At 42.3% G+C, this 19,870-nt stretch overlaps 1 protein-coding gene across 4 annotated transcripts in view; it reads right to left on the bottom strand.

The window, feature by feature from the left end:
• lama5.L (laminin subunit alpha 5 L homeolog) overlaps positions 1-19,870 on the bottom strand; it is a 78,900-nt gene that overhangs the window by 38,629 nt on the left and 20,401 nt on the right. For all 4 annotated transcript variants that reach the window (XM_041576196.1, XM_018234975.2, XM_018234977.2 and 1 more), the window contains exons 3-7: positions 4,988-5,105; positions 3,752-3,870; positions 3,504-3,674; positions 2,945-3,042; positions 852-967 (exon numbers count right to left, since the gene is read on the bottom strand). In XM_041576196.1, coding sequence (XP_041432130.1) covers positions 852-967; positions 2,945-3,042; positions 3,504-3,674; positions 3,752-3,870; positions 4,988-5,105 — 622 coding nt within the window. The remainder of the gene's footprint in view (positions 1-851; positions 968-2,944; positions 3,043-3,503; positions 3,675-3,751; positions 3,871-4,987; positions 5,106-19,870) is intronic.

Raw genomic sequence — 19,870 nt, 5'->3', positions numbered from 1 at the left:
ACTGAGCATGCTCATGAGCCAACAGCCCAAGTAAATTCCTGAGGGAGAGGGCAGAGTAGATTAGAGGAGGAGAAGGATTTCTAAGTGATTAAGGTGATGCTGCAGCCTTACTGTTAACCTTTTAACAACCAGAGTGGCAGTTATCTAAAGATTTCAAAGAGGCTGATCACTTTTTTGTGGAGGCGGGGTTAACATGCCCTTAATAGTATGAAGTCCTGGTGGCGGCCCTGCAGGTGACTGATTAAAAAATGGGTGACTCTTCCTAAGTTAGTAGCATGGGGCCCATAATTACTGATGGCCAGATCCCTTTCATGTGGCTGCCATTACCTTAATGAAAGAAAGCCTGGTAATGAGAGCAGAGGAAGCAGCAAGGCCGCTCCTACACCTGTTATCGAACATACAGAATGGTCTATAAGCAGAAGTCACACATGTTCCCACTCACTCCCTGGTGCAACTGCCTCCACCCCAAAGTGTCACATGACAAAAGAAAAATGACTGTGTTTGGATAAAAATGTTGCCTTTCACTTCACTGCAATAATCTCGCCTGGTTTATAAAAGCACTTAACAGATTTACAGATGCCTCAATCACAAGGGCAGAACTGCTGGGAAGGAGGAGAATTCACAACAGGTGAGAAATCATTAAGAGAGTTCACAGCCCCCCCCCGGGTCAGACACAGACAGACAGACAGACAGGGAGCCATATAGCAGAGCTGAATACATAGATATGACAGAATGTGACTTGGGGTCACTTGGGAATCCCCTACCACAGCAGAAAGAAAGACAATTAACCCTGAGCCACCACTTGGCCCAGGAGCTGACATTCAAGGTTACAAGGTCGCGCAACTACATACGTTCACACTCATTGGCGTTATCCTTGGTGGCGGGCTTCCACGGTAACTGGTTGTAACCAGGGCAACAGGTTTCGCATGAGGTGCCACAGGTATTATGTTGGCAGTCGCAATGGAGCCTGGAGAGGGAGAAATAAAGAGAAAAGTGCATTGGAAATGGCATTGAATGCATTTAGGATGGGCCTCACGGGACCCCAGGGACTCAATGACCAATACCCAGTAGTTTTAGCCCGACATCACCTGGCCCTCTGTCTGCGCTTAATATTCCCCTTCCCTGGAGGTATTCATATTACAACAGCTAAACGTAAAGGCACATATACACGGGCATTTAAACGCGACGCAGGTTTGACCATAAAATACCAATAAATACAAAATGAGTTCATTATGCGACTGAACTGACACCCAAATATAACAGTCTCAACAAAGGAAACCGTCCTGCCCAGAACAGGGAACTAAATGTGTATTTTAGGGACTTTCCTGCAGGGAAGAAACTGACAAGTAACATTTCGGAAAGAGGAAAAACGTGGATTCAATAAATTGTATTTACTGTTAATGTATCACTTGTGTTAGGGTGCCAGCCCTTCCTCTAACCAGCACCAATAATTTCTGCCTCTGAGCACCCTGACCTGTCTTATCTCTGTGTCTCATCCCCCCCACCCCATTCTTTACTACAAGGCCAGACCTCTGGTTTAGCTCATAGTGAATTCCTCTGCCTGAGAAGTGGGGAGTCAGAGCTGAGAGTGCAAGAATGTACTGGTTCTGTATCTGCTGCAATGTAGAACAATAAAGGAGCACTGTCCATGGCCCACAATACATCTAACATTAATGGAAAATACTTAAAACGACAGGGTATGACTAGTTTTGTGCCCAGAACATTCCTTGTCTGTATATTTGTATTTATACATATGGGAAGGAGGTGCCATATTGTTTCCCTTAGACAGTACAGTATGAGGGTATAGCTTATTGTGTGCCCAGAACATTCCTTCTCTGTATATTAGTATTTATACATATGGGAAGGAGGTGCCATGTTGTTTCCCTTAGACAGTACAGTATGAGGGTATAGCTTATTGTGTGCCCAGAACATTCCATCTCTGTATATTTGTATTTATACATATGGGAAGGAGGTGCCATATTGTTTCCCTTAGACAGAACAGTATGAGGGTATAGTTTATTGTGTGTCCAGAACATTCCTTCTCTTTATATTTGTATTTATACATATGGGAAGGAGGTGCCATATTGTTTCCCTTAGACAGTACAGTATGAGGGTATAGCTTATTGTGTGCCCAGAACATTCCTTCTCTGTATATTAGTATTTATACATATGGGAAGGAGGTGCCATGTTGTTTCCCTTAGACAGTACAGTATGAGGGTATAGCTTATTGTGTGCCCAGAATATTCCTTCTCTGTATATTTGTATTTATACATATGGGAAGGAGGTGCCATATTGTTTCCCTTAGACAGTACAGTATGAGGGTATAGCTTATTGTGTGCCCAGAACATTCCTTCATTGTATATTTGTGTTTATACATATGGGAAGGAGGTGCCATGGGGCTTGTCATTACAAGTAAAATGGAAGGAAGAAGATTCACACAGTTTCCTCTATGTCAAAGAAATGTGGAGAATGCAGAGAGAAATCAGTAGCGGGGCAGTGAGAGTCTCTGAATGATTAATGATCGGTGGGTTACGGGTGACGCCCTCGGGTGCTACATAAGGTTCCTGATCACAGGCAACTGACAGATGTACAAGTCCAGCCCGGAGGCTGCTGACAGAGAGGCAGATACAGGGATAAGCCCCATTCTATCTTCCTACATATAATGTGTCCATTCCTTACAGGTGCCACTACCTTGGCATAAACCTGGTGCCCCTAATGCTGCCATTAACCCCTTCAGGCTCACAGCAAGGGCAGCAAAAGCCAGTCTAAGGGTGGTCCATACACATATTATTGGATACAAGGCTTCATTAACAATGTGATATTATGTGAAGAGCAAATTATATGGTTGCAACTATAGGAAGCCAAGCACTGCACCATGTGATTCATGCAATACAATAAGCAGCTGCAGGTCGTATAAGGACCCGTGAAAAAGAATTGCACCCACCTGTAGGGGTTGGCTGGATCCTTGGCATTGCACACCTCCGCATGTCCGTTACACACACACCGTCCACCAATGCTGATATCCTTGATGCTGTAGTAATACTAGAAATGGAAGCAAATATGTCTCTAAAATTTAAGTAGTCTCAAATCCTGGGGGAAAGGGGTGCAGGAAAGAGCAGAATTTGCCCCGACCCCCTGCATGGCCTTTCCCAAGGACTCTGTACGTGTGTCTATAAATTTATGTGCAAGCCCCAGTGCAGAACTACCTCGCACACCAATTTGCTTTACCTAATTTATATTTAGCAGTGAGGTTATTATTATCAGGGTGCAAACGACGCCTAAGGCTGAAATAGAGATAAAAGATTTGCTGCAATGCCATATTCAACCAGCAGAAGGCGCTGTATAGTTGTCTTCTTAGGGGCAAGTTCTCTGGGGCAGCTAAGAAAAATGTGTGTTATTATACGACCAACCTGCAGCCCTGAAATTACAACTCCCTGCACCACCTGCAATAAAGCTCCGTGTTCTGCAGACAATTGTTCTAAATAATCAGGAGGATCTCTTACCCTTCTGGTCACTGTGGGATCCCTCAGCGTTTTGCCCATAAGATGCCCCAGCAGGGTGTTGGTCCTTAGGAACCTCAAGCGGATGGTTGTGGCTTTGGTGAAGTTCATCAGCATGGGGGAGTATGAGAAATTCATGGCCCCAGGGCGTTTGTTTACCAGGGAGACCACAATCTGAAATGAGAGGGGGCAGTTAGGGAAACATCCACTTGCTGGAACGGCAGGGAATTATTAAGGAGTAGTACACACACCTCTCCATTCTCCAGCGGCACAATACGGGAATGCTCGGTGGTACAAATGACATGATCATCCTGAACGATCCTCTCCAAGGTTTGGGGCCCGAAGAGCTCCAGGCAGTCTCTCTTGGATGCTGGGACAGGAAGTTTTCATTGCAAAGGTAAAGACGTTTATTAGTGAGCAGGAAGTCACGAAGGGCCCAACAACAATGTCAATAGGAGGCACAGGTTGGACAGATTTTAAGGGCTACTGCCCTTCTATGCCCCATCTACAACTGCTGCTCAGCAGCACCCACTACAGTAAGAAGATATTAACGCTCTATCAATATTCTAAAAGTTAACTTCCCCTTTAAGCAATCCTCCGATAGATAAGATCACAGTTCTAGTTGCCCTTTAGGGCCAGATAACACTGTGCGAATCTGGGACAGCTCCAGGCAAACAAAAATATAGACTTTTTTTCCTTACGAACTGTAAAAACCCTTATATGGACTCCGAGCCTTTAAAAATAGAAATGAGGATTCTGGAGAACGGGAACGAGAGATAAGAGGCCGAGGCAGGAGTGGGAGAAGGACAGGGACAGAGTGCTATTGGCACCCATGGGACACACACAGAGATTTGCTGCCATATTGCTTCCATTAGACATCTCTCAGGGGCTAAATATAACCGGAGAGTAGGAGTGGGGACGCAGCAAAAGAGGGACGCCTCATTCAGAACTGGAAGGGAACAGAGAATACACTGAAGCTCGGATAGATAAATTAAAGGGGAACTAAACTTTAAATTAAGTATCTTGTAGACATAGGCAATCTATTGTATATTCCTAATGTTATATGGTTGCTAGGGGTCAGTCACCCCCACCAACTACTTTTATCATTTGTAATTAGGAAATTATGCTTAATTAAGGGCAATGACACATAGGAGGTTTTTCCACATTGTACATTGCCCTAATGCAACTAGCACTCTCCTCCGTGTAGCATTACCCTCACAGAGATCCAACAAACACCCTTTGCTCATTCTGTTTTGTGCCTGCGTTACATTGTATTGCTGAAATGCACATCCAAGCAGATGCTGAATCTGATATCCAATAGGAAGTCTCGTTTCATTCCGTTTCCAGATACAAGTGTAAAAGCAATACAACTGCAATAGAGAGGTCTTCCCGCTCATCCCAAAGCCCAACACCCCATCCTTTATATTAAAAAGTCCCGCAGCTCCTGGTCCATATCCCTCCTGATACACAAAAGCAATAAGACTTACAGGCGAAATATTGCCAGGGATGGTAGGTAACCCCAAAATCCGTGGACCTCTCGAGCACCCACAAGTCAGGTCGGGGCGAGTTGGCGAATTTAATCAGGACGTAGGCAACGTGGAAAACCTGAAGGAAGAGAAGAGAACAATTAGGGTTATAAATGTCACTCAAACCTCTTATTTTTGAAGGAACAGTACACCTAAAAAAGGAAGTGTACTAAAGTAATGAAAATGTAATATAGTGTTGCACTGGTGCAACTGACATGTTTGTTTCAGAAAAGGAGAGAAGGCACAAGAAAAAGGAGAAAAGGCCCAAGATAACAGAAAACAGATAAGCTCTGTAGTATACAATGGTATTCTTCAGAATTTATTTGCAATCTACTGTGTATCCTGTGCTTGAATGGCTGCCCCCATGGCTACACTGCAGCTTGTTTATATAAACTATAGTAGTACATATCTGTTATCTACGGTGTATACTGTGATTGAATAGCTGCCCCTATGGCTACACAGCAGCTTGTTTATATAAACTATAGAAGTACTTATCTGTTATCTACTGTGTATCCTGTAATTGAATAGCTGCCCCTATGGCTACACAGCAGCTTGTTTATATAAACTATAGTAGTACTTATCTGTTATCTACTGTGTATCCTGTGATTGAATAGCTGCCCCTATGGCTACACAGCAGCTTGTTTATATAAACTATAGTAGTACTTATCTGTTATCTACTGTGTATCCTGTGCTTGAATGGCTGCCTCCATGGCTACACAGCAGCTTGTTTGTATAAACTATATTAGTACTTATCTGTTATCTACTGTGTATCCTGTGCTTGAATGGCTGCCCCCATGGCTACACAGCAGCTTGTTTATGTAAACTATAGTAGTACTTATCTGTTATCTACTGTGTATCCTGTGCTTGAATGGCTGCCTCCATGGCTACACAGCAGCTTGTTTATATAAACTATATTAGTACTTATCTGTTATCTACTTTGTATCCTGTGCTTGAATGGCTGCCCCCATGGCTACACAGCAGTTTGTTTATATAAACTGTAGTAGTACTTATCTGTTATCTACTGTGTATCCTGTGCTTGAATGGCTGCCTCCGTGGCTACACAGCAGTTTGTTTATATAAACTGTAGTAGTACTTATCTGTTATCTACTGTGTATCCTGTGCTTGAATGGCTGCCTCCGTGGCTACGCAGCAGCTTGTTTATATAAACTATAGTAGTCTTTCTACAGCAAACACACCAGTTTTACCAGTGCAAGGCCCTGTTACTGTTCCTTTAAGTTCAAGTTTCCAGGCAGACTTGGCCTTTAAAGGAATTCACCGCCGAGAGCTTTGCACAAGTCTGAACAGCCAACTTTCCACTTTCCCATCCATCACCCTGCCAGGTATTTATCCTGCCCCTGGGGAAGCTCCTTGTCTGGCACAAGCCGGGGAGTGACAGGCGGCAGAAAATACGTTGCGAGGCGCCCGCAGCCCTTTTTCTCTTTATATTCGGCGTGCAATTTGTTAGCAGAGAATCTGTGTTCCCTCATTGTTTCTCACTATAATCCGCTGCTGATAAGCTTTCGGTGCACGTGTTCCCCTTGCGCTGAGAAACGTCACCCGGGTGCCAAGGCAGATTTGTTAACGTCAAATCATTGGCAGTTCTAGCACTTTTATTTCTCGTGTATCACAGATATTTATTGATGCTGGAAATAATCCACAAGCATGATAACCTCTCCTGTGGCTATTTCTGTCCCCTGTGCAAGGGTTAAACTCACTGTCAGGGAAAAGAATAGAAAGTTGTCCATGGAGACGACCAGAGCAAAGGCTGGCACACTGGCATTTATGCCCTTGTAAAACATAGAATATACGTGCAAATTGCTTAGCTTGAGAACAATTACTAACATGCCATTACCTACAGCACTGGAGTCTTTGATGAGGAATCCAGGAGCAGCTCACTGTTCTGCAGAGCGGGAAGTCAGCAGTGCAAGATATTAAAGGAAAAGTAACACCAAACAATTAAAGTGTCTTAAAAGTAATGTAAATATAATGTACTGTTGTGCTGCACTGGAGTACTGCAGTTGCTTCAAAAACTCTACTATAATGTATATAACCAAGCTGCTGTGTAACCATGGGGGCAGCCATTCAAGCTGAAAAAAATTAGAAAAGGCACAGGATATACAGCAGATAACCTCTGTTGTATACAATAGGATTCATTAGAACAGCTTGTTTATATAAACTATAGTAGTACTTATCTGTTATCTACTGTGTATCCTGTGCTTGAATGGCTGCCCCCTTGGATACACAGCAGCTTGTTTATATAAACTATAGTAGTACTTATCTGTAATCTACTGTGTATCCTGTGCTTGAATGGCTGCCCCCATGGATACACAGCAGCTTGTTTGTATAAACTATAGTAGTACTTATCTGTTATCTACTGTGTATCCTGTGCTTGAATGGCTGCCCCCATGGCTACACAGCAGCTTGTTTATATAAACTCTAGTAGTACTTATCTGTTATCTACTGTGTATCCTGTGCTTGAATGGCTGCCCCCATGGCTACACAGCAGCTTGTTTATATAAACTATAGTAGTACTTATCTGTTATCCACTGAGTATCCTGTGCTTGAATGGCTGCCCCCATGGCCACACAGCAGCTTGTTTATATAAACTATAGTAGTACTTATCTGTTATCTACTGTGTATCCTGTGCTTGAATGGCTGCCCCCATGGCCACACAGCAGCTTGTTTATATAAACTATAGTAGAGTTTCTGAAACAAACACATCAGTTGCACCAGTGCAGGGCAACAGTACATTATATTGTCATTCCTTTAAAACACTTTCATATTTTTGGTGTTACTGTTCCTTAAACATAATAAAAGCTGCATATATAGAAGCAGAGCCCTCTAATTCTCTCAGTCTATTCCATTAAACAGAAACACAGCCTATTCATGCTCAGACATTCCAATGACTCACCAACATGAGGCAACATTAACGGGTGCTCCTCTAAGATCAATGCCACCCATTATCATTCACTGACACACCTACAGACATACATTTGATTGACATGGGGATAATGATATGCGAGTCAGACTCTGATCCTGGCTGCACTGTTCTAAAACAGAACCCTTCATGGGTAAGATCTACTGGTTTCTCCATCACCTGACTAGTCTGGGAGTATATAAAGGCAGTTTGGACTTCAAAGCCCATGCACAATGCCCTCAATATGCCTAACTTGGCACAGAAACTCTCTCTCACCCACTTACTGAGTCTCCCAAAAAGGTCATCAGAATAATCTGAATAAGTGAAATGTTTGGCTTTAGCCCTGAGGTTGATAAACACATTCTTCTAGAACAGCACAAACTGCAAGAACACAAGTCAAGTCACACTATATACAGGTGTTATAGATGCTCTATTGTCCTATATATTATACAGTTACATTATGTGCATATATGATATGGGGGTTACACTGTGACAGTGGTTGGAGGAAAGATGGGGGTATATCTGTGCCTATATATTATACAGTTACATTATGTGCATATATGATATGGGGGTTACACTGTGACAGTGGTTGGGGGAAAGATGGGGGTATATCTGTGCCTATATATTATACAGTTACATTATGTGCATATATGATATGGGGGTTACACTGTGACAGTGGTTGGGGGAAAGATGAGGGTATATCTGTGCCTATATATTATATAGTTACATTATGTGCATATATGATATGGGGCTTACACTGTGACAGTGGTTGGGGGAAAGATGAGGGTATATCTGTGTCTATATATTATACAGTTACATTATGTGCATATATGATATGGGGGTTACACTGACAGTGGTTGGAGGAAAGATGGGGTATATCTGTGCCTATATATTATACAGTTACATTATGTGCATATATGATATGGGGGTTACACTGACAGTGGTTGGAGGAAAGATGGGGGTATATCTGTGCCTATATATTATACAGTTACATTATGTGCATATATGATATGGGGGTTACACTGTGACAGTGGTTGGGGGAAAGATGGGGGTATATCTGTGCCTATATATTATACAGTTACATTATGTGCATATATGATATGGGGGTTACACTGTGACAGTGGTTGGGGGAAAGATGGGGGTATATCTGTGCCTATATATTATACAGTTACATTATGTATGTATATATGATATGGGGGTTACACTGTGACAGTGGTTGGGGGAAAGATGGGGGTATATCTGTGCCTATATATTATACAGTTACATTATGTGCATATATGATATGGGGGTTACACTGTGACAGTGGTTGGGGGAAAGATGGGGGTATATCTGTGTCTATATATTATACAGTTACATTATGTGCATATATGATATGGGGGTTACACTGTGACAGTGGTTGGAGGAAAGATGGGGGTATATCTGTGCCTATATATTATACAGTTACATTATGTGCATATATGATATGGGGGTTATACTGTGACAGTGGTTGGAGGAAAGATGGGGGTATATCTGTGCCTATATATTATACAGTTACATTATGTGCATATATGATATGGGGGTTACACTGTGACAGTGGTTGGAGGAAAAAGGGGGTATATATGTGTCTATATATTATACAGTTACATTATGTGCATATATGATATGGGGGTTACACTGTGACAGTGGTTGGGGGAAAGATGGGGGTATATCTGTGTCTATATATTATACAGTTACATTATGTGCATATATGATATGGGGGTTACACTGTGACAGTGGTTGGAGGAAAGATGGGGGTATATCTGTGCCTATATATTATACAGTTACATTATGTGCATATATGATATGGGGGTTACACTGTGACAGTGGTTGGGGGAAAGATGGGGGTATATCTGTGCCTATATATTATACAATTACATTATGTGCATATATGATATGGGGGTTACACTGTGACAGTGGTTGGAGGAAAGATGGGGGTATATCTGTGCCTATATATTATACAGTTACATTATGTGCATATATGATATGGGGGTTACACTGTGACAGTGGTTGGGGGAAAGATGGGGGTATATCTGTGCCTATATATTATACAATTACATTATGTGCATATATGATATGGGGGTTACACTGTGACAGTGGTTGGAGGAAAGATGGGGGTATATCTGTGCCTATATATTATACAGTTACATTATGTGCATATATGATAGGGGGGTTACACTGTGACAGTGGTTGGGGAAAGATGGGGGTATATCTGTGCCTATATATTATACAGTTACATTATGTGCATATATGATATGGGGGTTACACTGTGACAGTGTTTGGAGGAAAGATGGGGTATATCTGTGCCTATATATTATACAGTTACATTATGTGCATATATGATATGGGGGTTACACTGTGACAGTGGTTGAGGAAAGATGGGGGTATATCTGTGCCTATATATTATACAGTTACATTATGTGCATATATGATATGGGGGTTACACTGTGACAGTGGTTGGGGGAAAGATGGGGGTATATCTGTGTCTATATATTATACAGTTACATTATGTGCATATATGATATGGGGGTTACACTGTGACAGTGGTTGGAGGAAAGATGGGGGTATATCTGTGCCTATATATTATACAGTTACATTATGTGCATATATGATATGGGGGTTATACTGTGACAGTGGTTGGAGGAAAGATGGGGGTATATCTGTGCCTATATATTATACAGTTACATTATGTGCATATATGATATGGGGGTTACACTGTGACAGTGGTTGGAGGAAAAAGGGGGTATATATGTGTCTATATATTATACAGTTACATTATGTGCATATATGATATGGGGGTTACACTGTGACAGTGGTTGGGGGAAAGATGGGGGGTATATCTGTGTCTATATATTATACAGTTACATTATGTGCATATATGATATGGGGGTTACACTGTGACAGTGGTTGGAGGAAAGATGGGGGTATATCTGTGCCTATATATTATACAGTTACATTATGTGCATATATGATATGGGGGTTACACTGTGACAGTGGTTGGGGGAAAGATGGGGGTATATCTGTGCCTATATATTATACAATTACATTATGTGCATATATGATATGGGGGTTACACTGTGACAGTGGTTGGAGGAAAGATGGGGGTATATCTGTGCCTATATATTATACAGTTACATTATGTGCATATATGATATGGGGGTTACACTGTGACAGTGGTTGGGGGAAAGATGGGGGTATATCTGTGCCTATATATTATACAATTACATTATGTGCATATATGATATGGGGGTTACACTGTGACAGTGGTTGGAGGAAAGATGGGGGTATATCTGTGCCTATATATTATACAGTTACATTATGTGCATATATGATAGGGGGGTTACACTGTGACAGTGGTTGGGGAAAGATGGGGGTATATCTGTGCCTATATATTATACAGTTACATTATGTGCATATATGATATGGGGGTTACACTGTGACAGTGTTTGGAGGAAAGATGGGGTATATCTGTGCCTATATATTATACAGTTACATTATGTGCATATATGATATGGGGGTTACACTGTGACAGTGGTTGAGGAAAGATGGGGGTATATCTGTGCCTATATATTATACAGTTACATTATGTGCATATATGATATGGGGGTTACACTGTGACAGTGGTTGGGGGAAAGATGGGGGTATATCTGTGTCTATATATTATACAGTTACATTATGTGCATATATGATATGGGGGTTACACTGTGACAGTGGTTGGAGGAAAGATGGGGGTATATCTGTGCCTATATATTATACAGTTACATTATGTACATATATGATATGGGGGTTAAACTGTGACAGTGGTTGGGGAAAGATGGGGGTATATCTGTGCCTATATATTATACAGTTACATTATGTGCATATATGATATGGGGGTTACACTGTGACAGTGGTTGGGGAAAGATGGGGGTATATCTGTGCCTATATATTATACAGTTACATTATGTGTATATATGATATGGGGTTACACTGTGACAGTGGTTGGAGGAAAGATGGGGGTATATCTGTGCCTATATATTATACAGTTACATTATGTACATATATGATATGGGGGTTACACTGTGACAGTGGTTGGGGGAAAGATGGGGGGTATATCTGTATATAAACTGTATATTTGATACACACACTTCACTACAGAATATGTCAGTGCAAAATACTAGTGAATAATAATAAGAACCATGGGCTGACTCAGTAGTGTGTATGGTACAAGCATCATGTGGATCCATGAGGGAAAGGCAAGTGGAGAATCTTTGGCCTCCTTTAATTTTTTTACATCCTGATAGATTCGGAGAATTCATATGGTGCCAATCGCTCGCTTGATTTTATAATTTAGTGCGTGAACTAGTGAGCTGCTAGCTGGCATAACAAGAGAAAGTAGCATTGCATTAGGGGAGTATTTTGCTGGATATTTTCAGATTCATCCCAAGTTGCACTTCCCTGCCTTTCTTGTGCCCTCCCCGTGTCACGGTGCCAACTCTCTCCTCACCTCCCCCTCTCTGCCTTTGTTTTACACTTGTTCCCAGACCTCCCGAATGACTCTCTTTTTCCTCCCCCTCTCTCAGATGCATTTGGTCTGTCCTGTCCCTGCTGGAGGGGTCCCTCTGCTTGGGTTTGGGAATAAAATATCAGGGTGAAAGTTCATGGTACAGGTATGGGACCTGTTATCCAGAATGCTCAGGACCAGGGATTTTCTGGAAAAGGGTTTTTTCCGTTATTTGGATCTCCATAAATCATGTAAACATGAAATAAACCCAATAGGCTGTATTTCCTTCCAATAAGGATTAATTATATCTTTAGTTGGTTAAAGTACAAGCTACTGTTTTATTATTACAGAGACAAATGAAAATATTTTTTTAAAAATGTGAATTATTTCATTATTATACACAAAAGCCATGAATATCTAGTAAACTATATCCTTATAAACGGTGACTAGTGATGTCATTTTTGTCACATGACTCAACAAAACTTAAAAAAAAGTACCCCCTGTTGCAAAATATAAGGATAATAGAAGTCATCTAGTTCCATGTCCTGTATAAAAGTGTTTTATATGGTCTTGGAACACCTCGTGACTTATAATATCCTTATATTTTACAATAGGGGGGGTACAATATTCACTATATAATGGAGTCTACGGGAGATGGCCTTTCCGTAATTTGGAGCTTTCTGGATAACGGGGTTCCACATAACAGATCCTAGATAACCCTGCACTACACTGATAAGCTCCAGTAGAGACCCAAGCCTGTGCCCTGACTAAGCAACAGCACCCAGTGGGTGACCTTCTGCCAACTGGGTATTCCATGACGATGGGAATTTAAGGAGCTACACTTGATTCCCTTCCCAGCATTCCTGCTGCCTTGCATACAAATGAGGACAGGGATTGCTCCAGAGTTTCTTACCCCAGAGTTAAACATTAATTCCTCATTATTCAGAGAAACGAGGGAGAATTCATTATATTTCAGAGAGTGGTGTAACTACGTTACTGGGTCCCACAGCAAATAGATTTTAGGGCCCCAAAATAACCAGAGTTTGTACTTTTTTTTACTAATATATGTTAAAATTGCTCATTATTTAGTTCCTCAATGGGGCCCCTGTACCTCCTGGGCCACCCTACTGTTACATTTCATAGTAGGATAAACAACCCGTTATCTAAAAGGCACACTTGTATTTGCAGCACTGCTGCCCAGGGAGGCCTTTAGTTGATTTAAGTAGAAGAGGCTGCAAGATTTCAACTTCTGAACTTAACATGTAAAATATACAAACTATTAGGGGGAAGAAAACACTCCTATGTAAGTTTATCCAAACAGATGAGATGGGATTAATAACAAGGAAGGAAATGATGTTCTGAGACAAAAGGATTTAATAGCAACACTTTGTTCAAATCTCCCCCAGGACTTTCTATTTGTTACGTCAATAAAACATGAGTTGATTTATGTCGGCTGTGTGTTTCTTTCCTACACTGTACTTATGTAAATCCCCCCGGGGGGTGAGCACTTATAATTCATGTACATATCCTATCATACATTCCATCATATCCCGGCAGCGCCAAGTAATGGAATACCAGATATGCTCCTTGGGTTGGTTGGTACCAGGCGGCTTTTCTCTTGGCTGATTGGGAAGGAAAGCTGGGTGCGGCCATTATTTTATTTAATGAGGTTTGGAACAAAAGGTTACTTGTAATAGGAGCAAGTAATCGCTCACAGTGTCACCAGGGAAAGTGCCGCAGGGCCGGGAAACGGATGTGTAATATAGATTAGACCTGTCTATAGTAATCTTCATATGTATAAGCAATGGTATTTGTGTTTGTGACTTCTAATATCCTTATAATTTACAGTAGGGGGTACATTATCCATTAAAATACATGAGTGATACTCAGAGTTCCCTGTATAACTCAGCCTGCAGCCTTGTGTCTTTTTATGGTCACAGAACCCCTCAGTGACTTCTAATATCCTTATCATTTACAGTAGGGGGTACATTATCCCTTATAATACATGAGTGATACTCAGAGTTCCCTGTATAACTCAGCCTGCAGCCTTGTGCCTTTATATGGTCACAGAACCCCTCAGTGACTTCTAATATCCTTATTTACAGTAGGGGGTACATTATCCCTTATAATACATGATTGATACTCAGAGTTCCCTGTATAACTCAGCCTGCAGCTTTGTGCCTTTATATGGTCACAGAACAATCCCTCAGTGACTTCTAATATCCTTATCATTTACAGTAGGGGGTACATTATCCCTTATAATACATGAGTGATACTCAGAGTTCCCTATATAACTCACCCTGCAGCCTTGTGCCTTTATATGGTCACAAAACACCTCAGTGACTTCTAATATCCTTATAATTTACAGTAGGGGGTACATTATTCCTTATAATACATGAGTGATACTCAGAGTTCCCTATATAACTCACCCTGCAGCCTTGTGCCTTTATATGGTCACAAAACACCTCAGTGACTTCTAATATCCTTATAATTTACAGTAGGGGGTACATTATCCCTTATAATACATGAGTGATACTCAGAGTTCCCTGTATAACTCAGCCTGCAGCCTTGTGCCTTTATATGGTCACAGAACCCCTCAGTGACTTCTAATATCCTTATCATTTACAGTAGGAGGTACATTATCTCTTATAATACATGAGTGATACTGTAAAACTCAGCCTAAAGTCTTGGGGAAATAAAACCGCATTCCATTACAATAATATGAAAGTAAATAGGGAGCTGAAGGCAGGTTCCCATATAACATTAGACATGCAATATACTGAGTTTATCTATGGAAATTACAGAGGAATCTGGTGCAGAGATTCTCCCTGAACTCTAATTTCCATCAAGGTCAAAACTTAAAAGCCCCAGCAGCGCCTCCTCATTAAGATGCTTTTAACAGCTGGACTGGAGATTACAGGGCATCAGAATAGGAACTGCCCACTACCCCTGGCACCTCTCTTTTAACACTATCAGTGCTGGGAGACCTGTCCTGCTCCTGTCAGAAAATCAGCACTTAAAGCTGAGAACCCCTCGCGCCACCCATTCCCACATCCCGGAATCTCCCATAAGAGTAAAAAGAAATCAATTATTTACAAACACTTCCATGTGCCTGTGTCATTGTTAGAGGTTTACCCATTTAAATATTTTGGTGTTTTTTTTCTGCTACTTGTTTCTAATATCTCCTAGCTCAGTCACACACAGGCCTCTCCAGACTGCAGTACTGTAAATGTAAGCATTACAGATATAGATTTCTTTTCCTCCTATGTGGCTTGCAAACTGCAGTGCACTTTAGTTGAGGGCCACAGATACATATATAACAAGCATTACATAATTAAGGGCTTAAGGGGCCTCTTGGGGAAAGGGTTAACTCCTTGCAGGGCAGACAGTGGCATTAAGCCCCTCTGTGATCCTCTGCTATTGCCTGGGCAGCAGTCAATGGTGGCTGGTATCCATGGTGACCTCGGCAGAGAGGCCTCGCCAGGGGGATTTGTTTACCATTCAGTCAACTGCGAGGGCAGAGTGGTGGAAGAGAAAAGGGTGACAATTGAAAAAGCTCTGCCATTCTCAGTCCTGAACGAAAGGGATCATAGACAACCCCATCCAAACTGTTCTGAACCTCAACACTCCCCGTTAAAGTAATATATTGTGCCATACAGACACAAAGATACACTGGGTATGCAGGTTGTACACAGTCTTTGCAATACAGAGACATTGGGCACAGACTCTGGGCCATACAGAGCCACTGGGCATGGAGTCTGGGCCATACAGAGACACTGGGCACGGAGGCTGTGCCATACTGAAACACTGGGCACGGAGGCTGTGCCATACGGAGACACTGGGCACGGAGGCTGTGCCATACGGAGACACTGGGCACGGAGGCTGTGCCATACGGAGACACTGGGCACGGAGGCTGTGCCATACGGAGACACTGGGCACGGAGGCTGTGCCATACGGAGACACTGGGCACGGAGGCTGTGCCATACGGAGACACTGGGCACGGAGGCTGTGCCATACGGAGACACTGGGCACGGAGGCTGTGCCATACGGAGACACTGGGCACGGAGGCTGTGCCATACGGAGACACTGGGCACGGAGGCTGTGCCATACGGAGACACTGGGCACGGAGGCTGTGCCATACGGAGACACTGGGCACGGAGGCTGTGCCATACGGAGACACTGGGCACGGAGGCTGGGCCATACGGAGACACTGCGCACGCAGGCTTTGCCATACTGAGACACTGGGCATGGAGTCTGAGCCTTATGGAGACACTGGGCATGCAGGCTTTGCCATACAGAGACACTGGGCATGGAGGCTGTGCACAGACTTTACAATGGGTTTACAAGTACTTCAGATCTTTCAGATATTTTTTAATCCAATCCAATTTTTAAATTCTGCTTTTCAAAGGAGCACAATACTTTATAACTTTCATTTTATTGGGCTTTCTGTACCAAATAATAAACAATTATCAGTTGCACAAACATTTTCCCATTTGCTCATTATGAAAACCCATTTTGACGTTTGGGTACTGTCAGAGGATTCCAGGAATTGTAAATCAACAACATCTACAGGGCAAACTCTTCCCATCAATCTCCACACTTCCCCATGAGCAAAGCAAAGATTTAGCCTCCGTAACCTCTGCTGGGAGGATTTTTTTCCATGAATTTGCTGCTCTTCACCAAAAGTAAATATTTGCCCAGTTGCTAAAAGCAGAGCCAGCGGATCTGGCGCTAGAGGTTTGCAGGTTAAACCCGATGGAAGGGGTCGTCCAAGGGAGTCTGGGGATTAAAACATTTTTTCGCTTAATTAAGAGTTCTGTAAGTGTATGAGGAATTTGAAATCCCTCTTCAAAGTTTGCACTTATCCCCGACCCACCCCATGCACACCTTTCATTGGCAGCATAAAGGAGCCCTTACATCAGAGCATTTTGTACCCTATCAACCCCTTCCCCCTTACAATTGTTTGACTTGTGAAAGGGAAGAAAGTGTTTGCATAGCTGAAGTGGCGCAAGTTAACCCTTATTCTACCCTCATACACCTGAGCTTGCCTTCTTAGTACATCAATGTCCTGTGCCCAGCACACAAAGCAGCATTTAGAGTTACATCAGGGAAGGGACTACAGCCAAATGTATAGAAGACAGATCAAGGCAAGATGGAGACAGAAAGACAACATGGAGACTGAAGAACAAAATGAACACAGCAAGGAAAAGATGGAGACAGTAGGCAACATGAAGACAGTAGAATAAAGCAAAATGGAGACATTAAAATAAAGCAAGATGAAGTCATTAAAATAAAGCAAGATTGATACCAAAGCACAAGATGGGACGGGACCAAAGGGCAAGATGGGATGGAGACCAATGGGCAAGATGAGATGGAGACCAAAGGGCAAGATGGGATGGAGACCAAAGGGTAGGATGGTGAAAACAGATAGAGAACATAGGGAAAGATGTAGACAATAGATTAGAGCAAAATGGAGACAGTAGAATAGAGCAAAATGGAGACAGTAGAATAAAGCAAGATGGCAACGGAAGGGCAAGATGGAGACCAAAGAGCAAGATGGCGACCAAAATAAAGCATGAAATTATTTGCTGACCAGCACATGATGAGATATCAAGGCTGCAGAAGAATGATAATGCAGATATACTGTATCTACTATGTGATTTTTGGTTTCCGTACATATTGATACGTGTACATAAACCCAACATCCCACCATTTTCCATGAGCAACTGGCTGGATATACACACCTAAATACAAAAGCATAAATCTCCTTCCTTGCCATGAAGCTTATTTCTGATGTTTAAAGCTCAGGGAAGAACAGTGGTTGCCCCAAGATCATATGGAGCCAAAGCAAGAATCAAAACCAGGTCTCCTTGCAACAAAGAGACACCTTAACTCCAAAACAGTATCCAACTTCCACATTATTTAGCAAAGGCTGTCAGACCACAAACAAAAAAAATATTTTTCCTGGTGGTGACAAAGCCACATAGAGGTTTCCTTTGTATTACATCTGGGAGGATTGCTGTTCCGTGCCAACAGCGGGTACAGCCAGGAACGCTCCGTTACCTACATAGAACAGGCTTGAGGGCAAGCTACACATCACAGGCAGATAACCAGCAACGGGGGTGATAATCAACACCAGATATTTCATGGAAAAAGAAAAAGAATTAGGATATCTATAATAATTGTTCAGCCTCACACCCACTTCACCGGAAGCACCATAATGAACATTTGTAGGAAGAGTCTCAGTTTAGCCCAAATAGAGGCCAGATGGAATTTGGTTACATCAATAAACTTTAGATGTAATGTAACTACTCAAAATCCAAGAGAATGATCGGATTATCGTGTGTTTAACCACCAGCAGATTCCCACCTCCAGACTCACTCAGAAACCACAAGATTATTTCTAATATTTGATATATAAACAACCGCGCTTTCTGTTCCAAGTCGTTGTCATTAACTATCCCTAACCGCACACCAAAATTAACCCCACATCGAGGGAAATGCACGGTGGCTAGCCTTCCCCACAGTGTGGTAAACTATCAGGAGCTGAAGCTGCCATATTTGTTCTACTGAGGAGTTAAAACAAATAAAGCCATAATACAGGTAATAAATAATTTCCTTTCCTCTAAACACACTTTATAAGCGAATGGTCAAATGTATTTACGGAAATAACCACTAGTGACTCATTGGTTCCCTCGAGCGACTGATGAGTTCCCACCGCCTGGAGTATAAACCATTATTGCCCAAACAGTGGACATTTTTAGTAAAGAATAAACTAGTCCAACCACGACAGACCCAAATATTTAATTGTATTGTGGGGGTTCTTGGACACTGGAATCCTACAGGGACTGCCCCAAACTCACAGGCCCATAACCAATAACATCCGGTGTGACACAACTGCTCCTCAAAACAGCATTCTCCACACAACCCAAAAGGAAACACTGTAACCAACGTATTGGTTTATTATCTGGTCTTACACGGATAATTACATTGCAAGACATGGGAAATCAAGACAAGCTGCTGATTGGCTGAGGCAGTGTCAGATGCAGATGGCCAATCACGTGTTCAGTCAAACAGCCTGAAGGTCACTTGCCCGCAGTTGCTTAGCAGGGGTCAACTTATATACTTTCCCCTTTAGGGTAGAGACACACTATGCTATTTCGGGAGATTAGACAGCCAGCGACAAATCGCTTCTTCTTCGGGCGACTAATCTCCATGAACTGCCTTCCCGCCGGCTAGAACGTAAATCACCGGCGGGATGGCACATGGATCGATTCGGCTTTCCGAAGTTTCCTCATGAGGCAACTTCAGTTGGAAAACGAAGAGTTCTGAGTGCAATCCCGCCAGTGATTTACATTCTAGCCGGCGGTAAGGCATTTAGGGGAGATTAGTCGCCCGAAGAAGAGGCAATTTGTCGATGGGCAACTAAT

Source organism: Xenopus laevis, chromosome 9_10L (assembly GCF_017654675.1).
Source record: "Xenopus laevis strain J_2021 chromosome 9_10L, Xenopus_laevis_v10.1, whole genome shotgun sequence".
In the NCBI taxonomy this organism is placed as follows: Eukaryota; Metazoa; Chordata; class Amphibia; order Anura; family Pipidae; genus Xenopus; species Xenopus laevis.
The sequence above is the reverse complement of the archived record's forward strand: the minus strand, read 5'-3'. Positions and strand labels throughout refer to the sequence as shown.